At 36.5% G+C, this 21168-nt stretch overlaps 1 protein-coding gene across 3 annotated transcripts in view; it reads right to left on the bottom strand.

The window, feature by feature from the left end:
• The window catches only part of ECPAS (Ecm29 proteasome adaptor and scaffold), a 158156-nt gene that overhangs the window by 69671 nt on the left and 67317 nt on the right, over window positions 1–21168 (bottom strand). For all 3 annotated transcript variants that reach the window (XM_027839069.1, XM_027839068.1, XM_027839066.1), the window contains 7 exons: window positions 20677–20796; window positions 11448–11533; window positions 11083–11161; window positions 3747–3796; window positions 2573–2639; window positions 2327–2449; window positions 351–454 (listed from right to left, as the gene is read on the bottom strand). In XM_027839069.1, coding sequence (XP_027694870.1) covers window positions 351–454; window positions 2327–2449; window positions 2573–2639; window positions 3747–3796; window positions 11083–11161; window positions 11448–11533; window positions 20677–20796 — 629 coding nt within the window. The remainder of the gene's footprint in view (window positions 1–350; window positions 455–2326; window positions 2450–2572; window positions 2640–3746; window positions 3797–11082; window positions 11162–11447; window positions 11534–20676; window positions 20797–21168) is intronic.

The following is a 21168-nucleotide window of genomic DNA, read 5'->3' on the forward strand; positions in this document are numbered from 1 at the left end:
CAAAATGGGATATAAGATCAAATCACTTGACATCATTAGAACTTTCTTCTTTTTTTTTTTTACAATGTCTGAGGAAATTCAAACTTTCATCTTAGTAGGCCATCTTTGTCTGAGGGAAATGTTATTTCTACCACCATCCCAATTTTTCAATTTAAGAAATAGTATCATTAAAGCCCCTCAAATTTTACTGATGTTCATCAAATAACTCTTACCTTTATCCCCAAGAAATTCTGCTTGGTTTTATAAAAGATTTCATCCAAGTGGGGTACTGCTAAACATGTATAATTTGACAAAACTTTTAAGCAACTACAACTAAATCTAAATTTCAGGTAACACCTTTGGAAACTTACGGATCTCCTGCAGCTAGTAAAAGTAAGTATCTGGAAGGTATGTGATCTGGGGGAAACACCGTGCTGGCAAATTTCACAGCCACCTGGCGAACTTGGACTTCGGGCTATTTGACATATAAAAAATAAATCAATTATCAGCAACTCATCTAAGACTGTGCAATCATTTAAATATAAATATTTCAAAACTTATAAATGTTTCCATAAAGACAGAACAATCCAAATATACAATATCTTTAACTGGATGTAGTGACAGATATTAATCTGACCAAAATAATTCTACTGTTTCAGAAATTCCACAATAACTTTTGGAAAGTGGCCTCATTTAAAAGTGTTTTTATGTCCTATAAAGAATGTTCTGCTAACCAGGAAAAGTCCTGTAAAGTATATACGTACCCCATGTAAAGTCCCTCTCCTGGAATTGCTCTTCTGTAGCAATTTAACAAAATCTTTCTCTCTGCTAAGCCAATTTCAAAGTTCTGAATTATACATAAGAACCAGAAATAGCTCTTCTGGAGTTGAAATAGAAGATGATCAGGAGACTTCCTCTGTTCCTCACAGTTGAAGTAAGACAACTAACTTAAAAAACAGAAACTGATACTCAACTATAGCCCTAAAGACATATGATTTCCTTTTGAAAGAGCATTGTACTATCTCAAAATTTCTGATCTCCGAATTTAACAAAACAACAAATTTGAATAGATTTAATTACATAATCTTTACCACTAAGAAAGTAGCTTCATATTATCATGATACCTAATCTTTTCATTTTTGAGGACTCTCATTGAACTCTCCCTCAAAACCATTAACTTCTTTCAATCACAAGTGCTAGCAAAAATGGAAATACAAAAGGGGTATAAAAACAAGGTAGTCAGTAATTAGTAACAATGAGGAGGCACAAGAATGTCCCTTTCAGTATGTCTTTACTGTTCTGCCTCCCTAATTTAGCTTAAATATATGACAGTGAACTTCAAAGGATAGTCTAAATTCCTTGATCAAATTAAGATTTTGTCATTTTGAATAGACTTCTCAGTAAGTGGTCAATTGTCTCAAGCTTGACAATTCTGTTGTATGAGAACTGAAAGCTACACTCTCTCCTGATGAAGCTACTACATAGAGATGCAAGCCACGTTCCAGGAAGCCCTCAAATAGACCTAACAATAACATATGATCATGAACCATTATGTACCACGCATCATTAATGGTACTTATAAGTATGCCTGAACTCCCCTCTGTGAATATAATACAAATTTTTATCCTCATTCTTCTGCCATGCTATATCCTAAAACCAGAATGCTCAAAACAAACTTCTGAACTACTGCCAAGAGATTGATATTTCTCTTAACAAATCTGAAAATACTGGCCATAATTCCACTTGACCGAAAAATTTATATTAATCTCAAACACATTTAACCTCCGCTATCAAATTCATCCCTCTACACCTATCATCACTTGTAGGACAAAAATGTCTACAGGCAAATATACTCAGAATTTTTATTCTTCAAGGCAAACAAACAAAAACAGAATGAAAAAGAGGCAGAATACACAGTTATTTTAGTCTATTACTTGATTTATTTTAAGTCTTGAATATTTGCTTATTTTCATACGTTCCCACTGTACATACATGCACGTACAGAAGGTTCAAATGCTCAGTTGCTATTTAAACAAACAAAGGACTACTTATTTTAAAAGAAAGAATATCAAGGCAACTAGGTCTTATACCAGGCTACACTAAAAATACCACCATCATCCTATTCTTCCCTAAAGCTAGAAGACCTTTATTTATTACAGTGGGAAACAAAAGAAAAATGTTTTGTGAAATCTATACCACCATAGTAAGTGAAAATATAAATTCCTTTCTCCATTCTGTAAGGAACGAGAACCAGTTCAAAACAAATTTGCATTTTAAAACTGCGCTATACTTTACAAGTCATCAAACTACTTAAAACAGATTCAAATATTCAAATATTTGACTCTACCTTTATTAAGTACGAAGCTACCAGTGCCTCCATAAGAGTACGCTGGGCTCCTTCCAAAGTACTATATGCTCCAACCATCATAGATAAAGCCTCTTGAATGGCAAGCCTAGTATCAGGCTCTTCCTGAAAAAAAGAAAAAAAAAGGGATGAAAGACAAAATGTTTCTACCCTATCTATCAATAATGTCCTCAGTGCAGGGAAGCATTTCAAGCAGAAAAATCTTACTTAATATTTCTATTCACCTACCTTACACAACGCTTCAAAAAACTGCTGTACAAGAGCAATGTCCTTGGTAAATAAATGAGGCATTCGACTACAAGAAAACAGACACACAAAAATTATTTAAAATAAACATGTTGAGAGGGAAGCAACAAAAGACTGGTTCTGCGATGGGAAGACAAACGCAGATTCTGATGCTACCTGTGAACTATGGCATGTCAATGACCTCCCTCGTGCTCAAGGTTCCTCATCTGTGAAATGAGGGGTAAGGTTGGATAATCTCTGCGGTCTCTTCCAGGTCTAGATCTATGATCCTACAATTCCATGATTTGAGAAAGGATAAAGCTGAACATTTTATTTTTTGCAATCACTTCCCTTTTTGCCTCAAAGCACCATTCACGTGATTCTAGCCAATAATTACATGGACATAAGTAAAGGAAACCACTTCTAACATGAAACATGTTTAAAAGTAGATATTTGTTAAGGTTAGAATGCAAAAGCTCTGTATTAACATAATATGCTTAATATAGAACTTTATTATAGTAGCCACTTGTTCTTCACAATGGTTCTGTGACATATTAATATATAATCAATCAACAAACATTCATTAAGTGCCTACAATGCGCCAGATACTATGCTTGAAGCAAGGGATCCAAAGACAAAACTGAAAGTCTCTACCCTCAAGGAACTTATATTCTATCATGAACACAATACATACCTACATAAGTATACAAAAAGGAAACAAAACTTAAAATTAAGAAGTAGGGAGCACTTAGCATGTGATGTTGGGGGGTGGAGAGAGGAGCCTATGAAGGAGAGGATACTTTGAACTCAAAATACTTTGGAGAGGAACAGTTATTTGAAGAGATAGGTGTGAGGAAGGAGCGTACGCCAGGCATGGGAGACAGGCTGAGAAAAGACAGCAAAGTGTGACCAACAGAAAAAAGATTATTTTGACTAGACCTCAGAGTACATGAAGGGAAAACATGCTAAATAAACCTAGAAAATAGAGTGGACACAGATTCCCAGACTCTTCCTTTCTTCTACAAAAAAAAGAAGATACAATAAACAAAAATCTTTTTTTCCAAGCTCTGAAAAGGACACATTCATACTCCATCTCTCACCTACAAATGCTAAATACCATACGTACAAATTCCCTTAGATATGACACAAGTAATTTTACAGATAATAGTTTACTTACCTGGAAAGCTTTCCAACAGCTGAATATGCCATTGACAATAGTTTAGGATCCTAGACATTTTTTAAAAGATGACAAGGTATTAAGAAAAACTAATGACTGAAATAGCACTAAAATAGTATGTACCTTCTATCAAACCTTTAGTTTTCTTTATATTTCCAACTACCAGATCTTAGAATATGAGCACATGAAATTTAACAAAATTCAATTACATAATACTAAAAAAATTTTTAAATTTCTGTCAAAATCACATCAGGAAGGAAACCATAATATGTTCATGGCTGAAACTGAATGTTTTTTCTTTGCCAGTTATTTTTTTAAGAGGATTTCTTTTTAAGGCAATAATTGGGGGTAAGTGACTTGCCGGGCCACACAGCTAGTAAGCGTCAAGTGTTTGGTCTGAGGCTGTATTTGAACTCAGGTCCTTCTGACTTCATGGCCAGTGCTCTAACCACTACGCCACTAAGCTGCCCCCTCAAGAGGATATTTTAACAGCATATTCTCCGACCTGATGTATCATCACTACGTACTAAAATCTGCCTTCTCTAAACAGAGAAGATAACATGGCTAAGAAGTCACAACTCATTCTACCGAATATAGGACTGAATATAGGCTAGGCTATGTTACATATTAGTTTATAATTTGTCCTTTTTAAACATGCTTTCTTATTACCTCAAACTTAAAAGTATACACAGAAATTTTTAAAAATCCACAATTACCATAACAATGTAAAATACTGTACTCTTAAATAAAATTCAGCTTCAATCAAATGGCTTTAGAAAATTCGGCAGTCTCAACTATAAAGAATATCATGAAAAGTCATCAATATAACCTTATGTCTGTACCTGAATTGTGCCTCAACCCAATTAATCTGCTCTGTTTTATACTGATGTACATGTTTAGAGTTGTAAATTTTCCCCTAAGTACTGCTTTGACTTCATCCCACAAATTTTGGTATGCTCTCATTACTGTCATTATCTTTAATGAAATTACTGCTTCTATGATTTGTTCTTTGACCCACTCATTCTTTAAGATTACATTATTTAGTTTCCAATTTATTTTTAATCTATCCTTCTGAGGCCCTTTACTGAATGTAATTGTTACTGCATTATGGTCCAAAAAGGGTGAATTTAATATTTGTTTTCTGCATCTGTTTATGAGGTTTTTATGCCCTAATAAGATCCCCTAGTATGCCTTAATTTTGTGAAGGTGACATGTATAGCTGAGAAAAAGGTATACTCCTTTCTATTCCCATTCAGTTTTCTGCAGAGGTCTATCATATCTAATTTTCCAAAAATTCTATTTATCTACTTAACTTCTTTCAGATTTATCTAGTTTTGAGAGAAGGGAATGTTGAGGTCCCCCACTAGTACAGTTTCACTATTTCCTCCTGTAACTCATTTAACTTCTCCTTTTAAGAATTTGGACGCTATGCCATTTGGTGCATATATATTTAGTATGGATATTTTCATTGTCTATGGCAAGATGTGGTTTCCCTGATTAACTCTATTAATTAGGTCTATTTTTGCTTTTGCTTTGTCTGAGATCATAATTGCTACCCCTGCCTTTTTAACTTCAGCTGAAGAATAATAGATTCTGCTCCAGCCCTTTATTTTAACTTTGAGTGCATCTTTCTGTTTCAAGGGTTATTTCTTGTAAACAATATCTTATTGGATTCTGGTTTCTAATCCATTCTGCTATCTGCTTCCATTTTGCAAATGAGTTCATCCCACTGACATCCACAGTTATGACTGTTAATTGTGCATTTTTCTCCATACTATTTTCTTCTGTTTATCCTACTCTCTTTTTAGCCTGTCCCTCCTCAAAAGTCTGTTTTGTTTTTGACTACTGCCTTCCTTAATATGCTTTCCCTCTTATTGCTCCTCCCAACCCATTTCTATTATATCCACCCACTTCTCCTTTTCTGTTGGATAAGATGTATTTCTATACCCAACTAAGTGTGTATATATAGTCTTCCTTCTTTGAACTAGTTCAGATGAGAGGGAAGTTCAGTCATTGTCCACCCCTTCCCCCATTTTCCCCTGCACTGTAAAAGCTCTTCTTTGCATGCCTCTTTTGAGATTTCTCCCACTGTTCCTCTCTTTTCCCCCTTCTCCCAGTACACCCCTCTTTCTCACCCCTCTTTTTCTGAGATCATCCCAATATCACTAAATCATACTCATGCCCTCTAACCACCTAACTGACCTCATAATGATATAGTTCTTAGGAGTTACATATATCAGCTTCCCATATAGGAATGTAAACAGTAAATTATTTACATTTCTACATGGGAAGTATCTTCTGATATCTCTTTCATGTTTACCTTTTTATGCTATCTCTTAACCTTACTAAGTCTCCTATGATTTATCTTTCATGTTTACCTTTTTGTGCCTTCTCTTGAATCTGTATGTGAAAGTCAAATTTTCTATTCATTTTGGCTCTTTTCATCAGGAATACTTGAAATGCCTCTATTTCATTAGTTGTGAATTTTTTCCCCCTGAAAATTATACTCAGTTTTGTTGGGTAGGTTGTTCTTGATTGTAATCTTAGTTCCTCTGCCTTCTGAAACATCCTATTCCAAAGTCGGAAGACTTTAACATGACAGCTGCTAAATCTTGTGTGATACTGACTGTATTTCCATATAATTTGTATGGTCTTTTTCTGGCTGTTTCCTTAACCTGGGAGCTCTGCAATTTGGCTACAATATTCTGGAAGTTTTCATTTTGGGATCTCTTTCAGGAGGTGATTCTATTTCTATTTTGTCCTCTGGTTCTAAGATATCATGACAGTTTTCCTTCATAATTTCTTGGAATATGATGTCTAAGCTCTCCCTTTGATCATGGCTTTCAAGTTGTCCAATAATTCTTTGTTGTTTTTTTTTTGGCTAGGCAATGGAGTTAAGTGACTTGCCCAGGATCACACAGCTAGTAAGTGTTATGTGTCTGAGGCTGGATTTGAACTCAGGTCCTCCTGAATCCAGGGCCAGTGCTCTATCCACTGCGCCACCTAGTTGCCCCCAATAATTCTTAAGTTATCTCTCCTCAATCTATTTTCCAGGTCAGCTGTTTTTTCCAATGAGATATTTCACATTTTCTTCAGTTTTTTTTTTCATTTTTTGATATTGTTTTATTATTTCGTGATGTCTTGTAGAGTTATTAGTTCCTGTTGTCCAAGTCTGATTTTTCAGAAACTATCTTCTTCAGTGAACTCTTGTACCTCTTTTTCCATGTGGCCAATTCTATTTTTTAAGGTGTTATTTTCTTCAGTACTTTTTGTACAGTTACTTTTTTCTTACAAAGCTGTTAACTGTCTTTTCAAAATTTTCTTGCATTCTTCTCATCTCTTTTCCCAATTTTTCCCTCTACCATTCTTATTTGATTTTTAAAATCATTTTTTAACTCTTCCAGGAATTCTTGTTAGTCTTACGTCAAACTTACTTTTTCTATCCTTTAAGGCTTTACTTTGTGGGTGTTTGAACATCATTGTCTTCCTCTTCTGAGTTTGTCTTGATTGTCCCTGTCACCATAGTACTTTTTTACAGTCAGGTTCTTTTTTTCGTTTGCTCATTTTTCCAGTCTATTTCTTTAATATAAACTTTATGTTAAAGTTGGGCTCTGTTCCCAGGGTGGGGAGCACAAAAAAAAGCTTTAGGCTTTTTCACATTGTTGTTTTCAGAGCTAGTTCTGGAGGGGTCTGTAAGTTTTTGGTGTTTCCACGGTGGTGTGATCCAGGAAGAGGCATAGTCATTGCTCTCCTGGTTTGAGTTCTGGTCCTTAACCTGGAAGGACTCCTGATCCCTTAAGACTGTAAGTACTCCTCTATGCCTTGGAATTTTGACCAGAAAGTAGTATGGCCAATGGAGTTGCCAAACAACAACTGGTCCTGTGCCTAGTGCCAACACAGGGGTCCCCATGTTATCTCTTTCTAACCACCTTACCAAGGTGGTGAGAGCTCCCAAAGCTGCTACTGTCACTGTTACCTCCAAGATTCAGTGATTGTGTTGCTACACTCCAAGCTAGCCCTCCACCCCAGTGACACAGACCTCTCCTTCCAAACTCCTAAGTGTTCTTGGGCTGGAAAAATGTCTCACCTTGACATTTGTGGCCTTTACCACTCCAGAAATCAATGTAAAGTATTATTCTAAAGTTGTTTGGAGAGGAATATTGGGATAGCTCAGCTGTAAAGTTTTCTCTACACTATCATCTTGGCTCCACTCACCCCAACCCAAATTTCTAATGCTAAAAATACAATTTTTACAACTCCTTTGTGGGAGAGGCAAGTACTGATGACTTATAAAGTGCCTTTTGCTGTCCCAATCACAATAGAGAAGCGGGAAAGTTATTACAAATGGTGGATTTTTGAAGACTTGAATTTATTTTAATCCTCAATTGTAATTTTACTTAAAATTTTTTTTCTCCCTCCTGCCAGCCAGTTCAGAGTACCCTGCTATCTTTGATATAAAAATAACTTGAAGGTTTTTATCAAGTCTTCTATGATCATCAATAGCCAGTTATCAAGTTAAACAGCCTCCCTTAAACAGACCTATTCATACAAGGACTCATGATATAAAATGCTAAGACAGAGAACTGATGGACTCAGAATACAGACAAGCATTTTTTTCCTTTCTTTATTGCTTTTTTTGGGGGGGGAGGGGGAAGTCCATGACTAATGCTGAAATATATTTTGCATGCTTTCATATATATATAGTAGGTATCATATTTCCTGCCTTCTCAATTGATGTAGTAAGGTCTGGAAGGAGGGAGAGAATATGGAACTGAAAATAAAAATTTTAAATTAAAGAAAAAAACCTATCATAAATTTTGATAAATTGGCCAGAGAAAAGACAGAACTAGAATTTACACTACGCCTAAAAGTACACACTTTGGGAACTAAAATGTTTAATATATGATTCTGAAGGCAAAGTTTTTTCATATATTTTTTATATATTAAGCATCTTGTTTAGCCATAAATCATGAAATCTGTGTTAACTGGAAAGCACAAATCCTAGCCCAATCTAGTTCATCTACAATAATCTCAGATTATTAAAAAGATACAACCAAGGAAAATGTGATGTAGAGATTCACGACTTATAAGCCTTGTCTGTATGTATTATGAATAAAAATTGATGCTTCAACGGATTTGTTTTCACCACTGAGGGTACTCACTCCAACAATGCAAATTACAACATCTTCATGCCTTCTCATCTTGCATGAATCTGCCCATTTGTCCCAGTAAGTCAAATTCTCCCAGGAGTCCACCACATAAGCTAGAGGTCCTTCCTCTAGAAAGGTTGATGTTACCTTAACACCAATGGAGAATGAGGGCTGTCCATCTGCTATCATTTGTTCTCACCATATGAGGAGTTCCACCTTTGTTTTCAGTCATATGTCATATGTGCCAGTTCTTTTGTATAATTCTTCTTTGGTAATGAGTAGCAACCTACATATATCTCTCCTTTCTCCACTGGATGACCATCAACATTAATTTGAGGAAGTAGCTTGGTACAGTGCAAGGATTCTTAACCTTTTATGTGTCATGGACTCTTCCAGCAAGTCTGATGAAGCTAATAGAATCCTTCTTGGAATAATTTTTTAAAATTAAAAACTGAAGGAAACACTAATTCAGCTGGAAGTGAATAAAAATGAAAATAATTTTTTTTTCCATTCAAGTTTGCAGATATCCTGAAATCTATCCACAATTCCTTAGGGGTTCATGGACCCTGGGTCAAAAACTCCTTGTATAGTGAACAGATTTCTAGATTTGGAGTCTTGCCTCTAACACGTACTAGTTGTACAACCTTGGTCAGGTCACTTTATCCTCTAAACCTTACAGGATCTCTTCCTAAAATTAGGAGGCTAAAACTAAGGTCCTTTCTAATTCTAAATTTATGATCCTGATATTCCATAGCTTGTAGCCAGGCAGCATCACTAAAAGAATATTGATATTATTTCAGGGAAAAGCTTAGGGGCATCAAAACCACTTTATCATGGACCAAAGGCAGCCTAACCCACTTTTGTCCTTATGTTCCATTCCATGCACAGAACACTGTCCAGCTATGGTGTCTGTACTGGTGGATCGGCTCTATTGGCTATCCACAGATAGGTGGTGTAGTGGATAGAGCACTGGGTGGGAAGGAAGACCTAAATTCAAATCTTATCTCAGACACTTATTAGCTGTATAATCCGGGGCAAGTCATTTAACCTGTTTGCCTCATTTGCTTCACCTATAAGATGGGGATAATAATAGTACCTATCTCCCAGGGTGGTTGAGAGGATCAAATAAACGTTTGTAAAATGTTTAGCACATTGCCTAGCACGCAGTAGGCACTACATAAATGTGAGCTGCTGCTTGTGGTGTTGGTTCTTGCCAGTTCTAACACCTTCCAATTAACTCTTGAAATAGTCATGATATATAGGAGTGAAGCTTCTTTGACCTCTCTACCTCTCTCTCTATGTAAGCCATACTCCTAACATACTATTTTGCACTTATGCCTTCCTTTGCACTGAAATCATAAAATATTAAATTGTATATTAATTTAATTTTGGACAATATCATCATGTTCTTCACAGAATTTCTCTACTTCTTCATCTTCTGTAAAATGTGTTTATGAATAAGCTGCAATTACCTTCCAAGTAGCCATGCAAATGCTTCCCATGAGCACTTCAATATGACAACCAAATGTCTCCTAAAATTGTATTTTTTGGATGCACTAATTATGGCAACTATTTGAGGGGCCTCTCCAAAGAAGGCATGTGAGTCATCTTTCCATTTAGGTGCAATTTTATTATGCCATCAGGTTCACTGGTCAACACTAACTGGATTCAGTGCTTCTAGTACTATGTCAAAAATCAAGTTTTCACATTTAAAATATCAACAGATAAGCTAACATTTACAGACTACCTAAAAATTATCCTATCATATCTCCAGCACTTGACGCAGCAGAAGCAAAAGCAAAGCCACACAAGACTAAGACCCATTTTGCATTCTGTTTTGTTTCATGAGTTGCCATGCCAAAGAATTTATCACCAAGTAGACAATCTTTCCAATAAGGCAAAAGCTGCCAGAAAGTACACCCCACTAGCATAAGTCATTAAGAAACCAGACAAATATTTTCAACATCAAAAATCTAGTTCCCAAATAATGAAAATCATATCCTAGTATGTGCCAAATCTAAATGAGCATAGACAAAGTAAGACCCTAAAATCAATCTTCAGTAGCTGCATTTAAAACCAAATTTTCTTTTTTCAAAGATTTATGAATAGTAATCCTATAAAAAGTCATTTTAAATAGCCACTTCTATAATACATCATTTGAGCATATGTAAAGAGAAGCCACTCACCTCTTTATATTCGTTGATTAGTTTAGTGAGGCCATTTAAAAGCATTGGACCTAATGGCTTAATCTTGATTTCTGGACATCTAAAATGAAAAATAACATTCAAATTACCCCTATTGCTTATAATAAGGTAAAACATTAGTTCATGTCACTGTTTAGTCTTTAAATTGATCTTTTAAATGCAGTTATTTGAAATAAGAGATGTTATGGTTGAACCATTTGAAAAGAAAGTCATAGATTTAGCTCCAGAGGTACATAAATATTTTTCTAAAAAGTAAACAATCACTCCTTCAATATAGGGAGTGAAGTGGATGTATATGACAAATATAACATCTGTAACCACCCATAGAAACAGTTTAAGAAACTTACATTATACAAATATGGTGGACAAATTGCAGGGATAACGTTCTTAATTTTGCATTTGTATTCGCGCCAAACAGTCCATCATACACCACCTATGGAAAGAGAAAACTGTCAGAGATACCAACTTTCTGTCACCAAAAATTATTCACTATTTCCAAACCAGAGCCCTTGTAATACTTCATTTGGATTCAAGACTTTATTCTTAAAAGTTACATACAAACATTCATTATATTAAATTTGAAATCTAATATAAGTGAAGCAAATGGTTATCTGGCTTGAAAAGCTATTCAGAACATTGTATAATTACAATGATCAATCTTGGTCCCAGAAAAGGGATGAAAAAATGCACCACCTCTTTGTTACAAGGGAAGGCCCACTGGTAAGTGAGAAATATATAGAAACAAGTGACCGATAAAAAATAAAAAGAAGAGTTATTGTACTAGTACAACGTACTTCACAGGGTTGTAGTGAAGCAGGTACTTTGCAGACTGTGCAGCACTGCAGGAATCTAACTTTTTATTTTTTCTTTAAAAAAGTAAAGCTAATTACAGCTAAACTGAAGGAAAAAATACAGTTATCAGAGCTCTCCATTAAGCACCCTAGCCACTAAAACACACATAGACTCACTTTCCCAAAAAAACTAATTCATTAGTAATAAATTAATTAGCAATGATTTAACTAATTAGTAATGGATTAGCCGATTCATTACTTAGAGTAAGCATAATGTAACAAACTGACCTTGTAGTAAGGGAATTGAGGGGATTAGGACGGCAAGCGGTTAACTGCAAGAATTGAGTGAACCACACTGACTTGATCTCGGGACTCAAATCTGGAGCTAGCTCAGTTCCCTTTCTATTTAACTATGGATCTAGCCCAAATTCTCTCCTGTGAGACAACTTTATTCAATTGTGGAAATTAAGCATGTTTGAATTGCATTGTTTGAATCTAGTCCCGGGTCGCTGAGAAACTAGACCACCTTTACTTGCTCCTCAGAGATTCTTAACTAAGGACCTGGGTTATGCTGACCAGAAACACAGTCGGACACAAAGACTGACACAAGGAGTTTTCTCACAATTGCACATCTCAAACAACCCATGTCTTATCTGAAAACTGGTCCCATACTGATAAATCAAGTTATTGTTTCCATGTTCCTTTGATTGTTTATAGATACTTGGGAGGAGTGGGACACCTCTTTTTCTGAATTTAGGGAATTATGCCTGTTTGCTCTCCCCTCCTACCAACTTGGAAAGAGCCTAATCTTTCACCCAATTAGAAATCAGATTACCTAATGTTGCATTGTTTCCTTTTAATTAGCCTTATTTGATTGTTTTTAATGTATAAAAGAATGTCTCAACCTGTATTTGGGGTACAGCCCTAAGCTGAGGAAGGGGCCAGGTTCCAATTTGTTAGGCAAATGGCATATATTGCTTAATGAATCAAAATCCTCAGAAGATGGAACCTTTGTTTCCTCAGTCCTTTTTTTTTCATCTGCGACAGTAGGAAATATTGAACTTTGGGAACGTTTGAGAAATAAAGGCTATACTAGGCAAAATGAACATTTTGATCAAAAGTAATGAGGCTGGAAAAAGACAGTTTATGTAAGGGGAAGAGTAAAGATACCCATCTGACTGGAAGAAATTAATATTGATGAATAGTGGGAGGACAAAGAGAGGTAAATATGACAGAAACCAGATTATCAAAGTTTTTGAAATCTTTGTCTGAATGTAGATTCTATAAAAGAGGCAATAAGAAATTGTAAATTTTCAGAGCAAGTAATGTGAACAAAGTAATGTCTCCAGAAATAGCAACAACAAAATGGATTAAAATAAGGAGATGGAAGAGGGAAGAAGAAAAAGGCTACTACAGCAAAATGGCAAACTAGAAGAGTAGTAATGTAACAGAAAAAGACAAATCAGAGATATTTTCAAGTATTTGATGACTGAATTTTCTCTGGAAAGAGAGGAAGAAGAAAAGGGAGATGCACTCTACGTGCTCAACTTTTGATTTGGGGTGATGAATAATAGTGCTTTTGACAAAAATGTGAGAGGTGAGAAGGAAAGAGCTTTGTGTGAAGCAAGTAAATTTGGTTTTCAACACTATAAAGTATAAGGTGATGGCAAGGCATATATGTGCTAGACTGAGCAAGGATTTGTAACCATTTTTATGTCATGGATCCTTCTGACAGTCTGCTGAAGACTACGAACTCCCTCTTAGAATAAAGTTTTTAAATGCATAAAATATATAGGATTATACAGGAACCCAATTATATTGAAACAGCTATCAAAATATTTGTTAAAAAACGAATTCATGGACCCCTAACCCTAAGAGTCCTTATGCTTAAATGAAGCTACCAATAAGGTACTAAGCTAAAATGTTAATTTGGATAACATCCTCAGAGATAACAGCTGAATCTTTGAAAGAAGAAAAGCTTTCCTCACTAACCATCACAGCAATGCAAATTAAAATCTCTCTGAGGTACCATCTCACACCCATCAGATTAAAAGGAAAGAAACTTAATACTAGCTGAATCATGGGCAAACAAATACATTCATTCATTGCTGGTGAAACTGCAATTAAGAGTAACCTGAAGTACAAAGGAAGCTGAAAAAAACAATCACACCCTTTGACTCAATTATTCCATTGCTGAAAGTAGAGCCTAAAAATGTTATAAAAAGTAACAACAGCTAAAACAAGAAAAAGTCTAACCATATAACACTACTGGAAAGCTTAAATAATGTTATATTAATGCAATGATGTAAACTTTGAATAGTATGCTGTAAATAAGACTAGCAAGTATAAGGAATGTCAAGAATTTTGGAAAGATCTTTGTAAAATAATGCAAAGTTTAAAAAAGAAGAACTAGAAGAAAAGAAGAATCTCTAACTACAGCCCCAGAAGAGAAGTGAATGAGAATTAATGGACAAAGAATCCTACTTAGGACTTAGAGGGAGTGACTGAAATATTATATATATATCATATATAAATAATTAGAAAGCAGAAGAAAAGGACACTAGCCAAGCAGAAGTCACAAAGGTAGAAGAAAATCAGGAGAGGAGCATTTCTTAAGAAACAAAGGAAGCATTTCAAGAAGTAGTGATCAGATGTAGCAGAGAAGACAAAGGTCACTGGATTTTGTAGGAGGTAGTTATCACTGATTTTAATGGAATAAGTTTTTGTAGAACAGTAAGGCAGACAGTGGGACATTAATCTAGTACTGGCATTTGACACAGCATGATTAAAAATGAAATGAAGGAAAAGGTAAGCATGAGAGCAAAATTACCAAGGAATGAACAAAAGATAGGATTCAGAGAGCTAGTAGAAGGGCTAAATTTTAGGGGAGTCATCCCTTTCACTTTAGAAAAATAAATGTGAAGACATACGCTGAGGTGAAGAGAGTTGAAATATTGTGGAGATTCTGATATTGTCTTACATCAGTGAAATAAACAGAGGAGGTAATAATTTTAAAGAGAAATGGGGTGGGTTTGCACCTCAAGAGAGAAGACAGTCTGGTACAAGCTTTGTGAGGATTAAGTCCAAAGTTATAAAGGCAGACAGTAGATTTGTTCAGAAGCAGCAAAGACTGAGAGGTAGTGGAGTAGTATAAACCAATGATATATCACATCTGTCCAGCTTTTCTTTTCTTTCTTTTTTTTTTTTGCTTAGTTTTTCTAATAATATTATGTATTGTGAATAGACAAAGCTAAAACAAGTACGATTCATGGCTGGAACTTAAGATGGATTGTCTTAAAAGCAATGTGTGCCAGCAACACCACTTATCTCAAAGAGATCAAAGAAAAAGGAAAGGGACATATACGTATGTTTTTGTGGTGTCAAAGAACTGGAAATCAAGGAGATGCTCACCATTGGCGAATGGTTGAACAAGTTGTTACATATGATTGTGATGGAGTACTATTGTGTTATAAGAAATTATTACAGGTGATTTCAGAAAAACATGGCAAGACACGTAGGAACTGATGAAAAGTGAAGTGAGAAGAACTGGGAGATCACTGTGCACAGTAACAGCAATGCTGTAATCATGATCAGCTGTGAAAGATCTGGCTTCTCTGATCAATACAATGATTCAAAAATAATTCCAAAGGACTCATGATGAAAGAATGCTATTCACATCCAGAGAGAGATAATGAACTCTGAATGCAAATTAAAGTATAATTTTCTCACTTTATTTTTTTTTTGCAATATGGCTAATATGGAAATACATTTTGTATGATTTCACATGTATAACTGATATCATATTGTTTGCCTTGTGGGGAGGATGTGGGAGGGAGGGAGGGAATTTGAAACTCAATGTAAAGGGAGTGTTCAAAATAATAAATAATACAGTTTAAAAAAAGCAATGTGTCCTGGAAAAGATAAAATTAGATAATATATGTAAAGCACTTTGCATATCTTAAAATATTATATTAGGACAAAAATTCAGAAAAGAATTTCATAATAAAAATGATTATTTGAGCATCCGAAGAAAAATGCTCAAAGTGTTTTCAATTATTAATTTTACTATGAGATGTACACCTGGCAAAAATATTTTCTTTTTTTTTTCCAGCCAAAGACAAGGTTTATTAAAGATCCACCATATTGACCAGACTCTTAAGGAATCTGAACATTTTTGAGTTATTGGCTAGACCCCTAAAAGAATCTGAGCCCTTTAATGGAGACAAGATGGACCTTATATACAGAAAGACTGTGGGGGCAGCTAGGTGGCCTAGTGGATAGAGCACCAGCCCTGGATTCAGGAGGACCTGAGTTCAAATCCTGCCTCAGACACATAACACTTACTAGCTGTGTGACCCTGGACAAGTCACTTAACCCCAAATGCCTAACAACAACAACAAAAAAAAGACTGTGGGAGGGATCTAGGAGTAGCCAAGTAGTTTGGGGTGACTGGAGGAGGGTCTAAGGAGGATCTGGATGAGAGTGGTCAGTAAGTCGGGGTGAAGAGAATGCCAGGGACCTGGACCACATGGCCAAGGGAGAATGGAGTCTAGATAGGATTATGAGTGGGAAGTGTCCAGGGGTGATTGAGAGGTAAGAGAACAGAACTGGGAGACTGGGTTTAGCCACAGTGAAAGGCCAGTTAAGTGGATTATAGCCTCAGGCAAATGCTAGAGATTTGGAAAAGTCCAAGGATTTTCCTTTTTAGGGTCCAGAACCCAAAGAAATGGTTTTTTCCTTTTAGGGGTTCAGATACCATCCGTATCATTCCCCCTCAAACAAATGGGAAATTCTTTTGGGGTAAGGGGCAAAGGTCTTGGCTTCTAAAACTGCTTCAAGGTGGCAAGGAGTATAAAGCTGTCCCTGCCTCAAAGGGAAGAGGAAGTTGATTAAAACCAAGCACAGCTGTATCCAGGGGACTATGGGGGAGGGAGGGGGACACTGGGAGGTACCTACTGTTTGCTACCAACTGTAGGTGAATGGCCTGTAGTCTGAAAGACACAAATCTGAAAGAAAAGACTGCAGGGCCCAGATATAGGGAGAAGTAAAAGTGTAAGAGCCCCGTTAAAATAATTTACATTTAACTTGCAGGATTATCTGATCTTGTTACTTTTTCAAAAATTTAAGTAACATATTTGCATGCAGAAGTTTTCCACCCGGGGTTCAATAGTTACACAAATGAATTTGCCAGAGACTGACTTTCACTTCAATTATCACTGAAATTCTCCTCCCCAAACCAAACTGAAGATGTTTCTGATTTAATTTCAGTTGTTTGAGGGTAATGAATGACTACACATTCAGGTCAAAACAGCAAGATCTCACACACTTGCATTGATTTTTTACTGACCACTTGCTCTGATTATACGAATTTGCTATAAAAGGATAAAGCAGGGACTAGATTTCAAGATAAAACATTATTACCTATTCGGATTCAGATAATTCACAGTTTTCCAACCACGCAGTATTAAATCCCCACCTCACTGTCAGTCTCAGGAATAACCAGGTGGGTAACATTCCTTTTCAAAGGAACACAACAGGGAAACTGAGCCAGGAGGAGCCTATATTAGACTAAGGCTAAATTTGTCCTTTAAGCTTTTCCTGATGCAGACTTCCCACCTGTATCACATTCTCTCTGAGTAGCCTGTGGCATTTCTCTCAATGGTGGATTATTGACTATTGATTACAGATTAATTACAGATTATTGACTATTGATTATGATCCATCAGACAACTCAAAATCATTTACGGTCCACAGAGCTTTTACCTCAAACAGCAAGTTTCACTAATCACAGCTTAGGAAAAACTTTTCCTAAGGATTTACATTGCAAATTTTAATTTATCCTGGTGTAAAAAGCCAATCGTTAGAGATTATTTCTATACACTAGCAAATTCTCAGCAAGCCATAACTCAAACAAGCTTTTTGGCAAGTTTACACATTAAAACAATAACCAACAATAACCAAATTGTTTTAGCTGTAACCAAATTATGAAAAGTTGCTTGACATAACTGATACAAAAAGTTTACCAATTTGAAACTTTAAAAAATCCATTACTAATCAGGTGACTTCAGTTTTTTTTTTATTAATTTATTTTGATTTATCAATAATCACTTCCATATGCTGAGTTTAAAATTTTTCTCCCCCTTCCTTCCCACCACCCTCCCCAAGACTGTGCATAATCTGATATAGGCTATACATTTACATTCATATTAAACATATTTTCACATTAGTGATATTGTAAGTAGAAATTAAAACCAATAGGAGGAACCATCAGAAAGAGGAAACAAAACTCAACAGAAGAGAAAAAAATTAGCAATTCGGCTTCCATAGTTTTTTCTTTGGGTGTGGATAGCATTTTTCATCACAAGGCCTCTAGAGATGTCTTAGATCCTTGTATTGCCAGGAAGGGTTAAGTTTATCAATATTAGTCATCATGCAACATGGCTGTTATTGTGTACAACGTTCTCTTGGTTCTGCTCACTTCACTCAGCATCAGACCACACAAGTCTTTCCAGGTTTTTCTGAAGTCAGCCTGTTCATCATTTCTTATAGCACAATAGTATTCCAACATATTCATATACCACAACTTGCTCAGCCATTCCCCAATCGATGGGCATCCTCTCAATTTCCAATTCTTTGCCACCACAAAAAGAGCTGCTATGAATATTTTTGTACATGTGGGTCCTTTTCCTGTTTGTGTGATCTCTTTGGGATATAACCCTAGAAGTGCTATTGCTGGGTCAAAGGGTATGAACATTTTTATAGCCCTTTGGGCATAGTTCCAAATTGCTCTCCAAAATGGTTGGATCATTCACAACTCCACCAACAATGCATTAGTGTTCCAATTTTCCCACATCTTCTCCAACTTTTATCATTTTCCTGTTTTGTCATGCTGGCCATTCTGATAGGTGTGATGCGGTACCTCAGGGTTGTTTTGATTTGCATTTCTCTAATCAATAGTGATTTAGAGCATTTTTTCATGACTATAGATGGCTTTAATTTCTTCATCTGAGAATTGTCTGTGCATTTCCAAATTACTTTACGCAGAGAATCAACATTGCATCATTAACAGTTAAAACTACAACTTTAGAAGAGCAGGCTTAGCCAAGTTCGGAGGCTGAGCAGGATGTGTCAAACCTGGATGATGCTTCCAGGCAAAGGCTGCCCCAAGGCCCAAGGCCCAAGGCCCAAGGCCATTGTCAGTGGGGCCCACACAACAGCTGCTGCCCCTTCCCCCTCCTTCCTTTCACCAGGTGGGGGAAGGCAAATTCAGAGGGAGGGAGAGTGAAACTCTCTAGGAGAGGGATTAATAGATACCTTCTTGACTCAAGGGAAGGGAGTGGGAGAAAGGAGTGACCAGGGTTGTAAGGAGGTGTTTCAAAACTCCTTAATGATCTATCACAAAACCTCCAGAACCTGCTAAGATGTTTTCAGTTGTTCTAACTTTTCCCTGTAACCTCCATGAAGGAGGATTCAGGGGTGTAGAGGGAAGGGAGTAAGTCTCAGAGAACCAAAAAGCATCTGCAGTTTTCCCAATTCCCAAGCACCAAGAGAATTGACAGAATTGGGCATACGCTTCTGAATAGGGCATCAGTCCTTGTCCTCTATGCTGCAGAAGATGTACCCAGATCCATAGCCTTGATCCAAACCAGTGCACCAAGAGCCTGAGAGCATCAGGCCAAGTGTGAGACAGCCTCCTAAGTATCTGCCTAAAAAGCACCTCCAAGCTCTCCTAGGTGCTTAGAGAACAACCTCAACTTCAGGGCAAGAAAGAGCTGGAGGGGAGGCTTACATACCTTTCAGTCTTGACTGGAGAAGAACTTGGGGTTAGGCAGCTTCCCCATACAGGCCACCAAAATGTTGAGGTTTTTTATTTTTTATTTTTATTTATTTATTTATTAGGCAATTGGGGTTAACTGACTTGCCCAGGGTCACACAGCTAGTGAGTGTCAAGTGTCTGAGGCCGGTCTGAGGCCAGATTTGAACTTAGGTCCTCCTGACTTCAGGACCAGTCCTCTATCCACTATGCCACCTAGCTGCCCCTAAAATGTTGAGGTTTAGAGGTCTATGGGTTCTGGGACCCCAAAATCACAACTTGGGTCCTGCCCAAATGAATTTGACTCAAGCCTTCTTTCAGCCAAAGACAAGGTTTATTAGAACATCAGTGGGGGAGAAGGTGGTTGGGGTGGGAGAGATTTTAAGAATCTGACATACTGGCCAGACTCCTAAGGAATCTAAGCATTTGTATCACTAATGCAAGCGGGCCAGATCTTAAAAATCTGAGGCTGGCAAAAATATTTTCACAAAAAAACCTTAAAGATTTTTACAGTCTACAGAATAGAACACTTAACAGTAGAATAAACAATCTAATTTTAGATGTTTAATTTTAAAAGGGGAAAATACCAAAAATCTTATTCATTGTTTTTAAATATACTAACCTATTCCTTGACTGCCCCGAATTATAGGATCACAAGATCATAATTTAGAGTTGGAAAGGACTTTAGAGTTTAGAAAGGACTTCATCTAGTCCTACCCTGTCATTTTACAAATGAAGAAGCTGAGAGTCAAAGAGGTTCTGTGACTTGTCCAAGGTCTTACAGTAAGTAAGCTGGAATCAGGATTTGAACCCCATGTTTTTTGACATCCAGTCCAGTGCTCTTTCCACAGTACCATGCTTAAGTGTACAATAGTAATCCACCCTACCCCCCTCCTCCCATCACACACACACAATATTAGAATATACTGCCAATATACCACTGTCTTTATAGGGGGTGTGAGTGAATATTACCTGAATGTTAGCTGGGAAAGTTTCAGCAGCTTGTTTAGATCGCAGAAGATGAGGAACAATCTTTAACTTAACCCGGGTGCTAACAGGATCTCTTTTCAGTTCTGGTTTCAGAACAGCTCCCTGTCAGAGAGATGTTCCATTAAGAAGAATCTATTGAGTCCAATACCCTCATCTTATCCTGAATGAAACCTTGAGCCCGGAGGAGTTGAGGCCAAAGGCCTCAGCAAGGTTCCTTAGGAACTGAGGTCAGACCCCAAGGTCCTTGTAGCCAGTCAAGTGCACTTCTCACTCTACCACAGTGCTTCACACTTCTGCTAGTGGAGTGACTGTCACTTTCTGCAATGTTTCTAATATTACTAGGAACTATAACTACGGAGAAAAAACAACTTAACATAAATAAATATTCCACCCAATCTAACTAGTCAGATAATGAATTCAGTTCAAGAATTAGAGAGATTTCTGTTGTGAATATAATGTGAATTCATTAACAAT

This window comes from Vombatus ursinus, unplaced genomic scaffold (assembly GCF_900497805.2).
Source record: "Vombatus ursinus unplaced genomic scaffold, bare-nosed wombat genome assembly UNPS02014832.1, whole genome shotgun sequence".
In the NCBI taxonomy this organism is placed as follows: Eukaryota; Metazoa; Chordata; class Mammalia; order Diprotodontia; family Vombatidae; genus Vombatus; species Vombatus ursinus.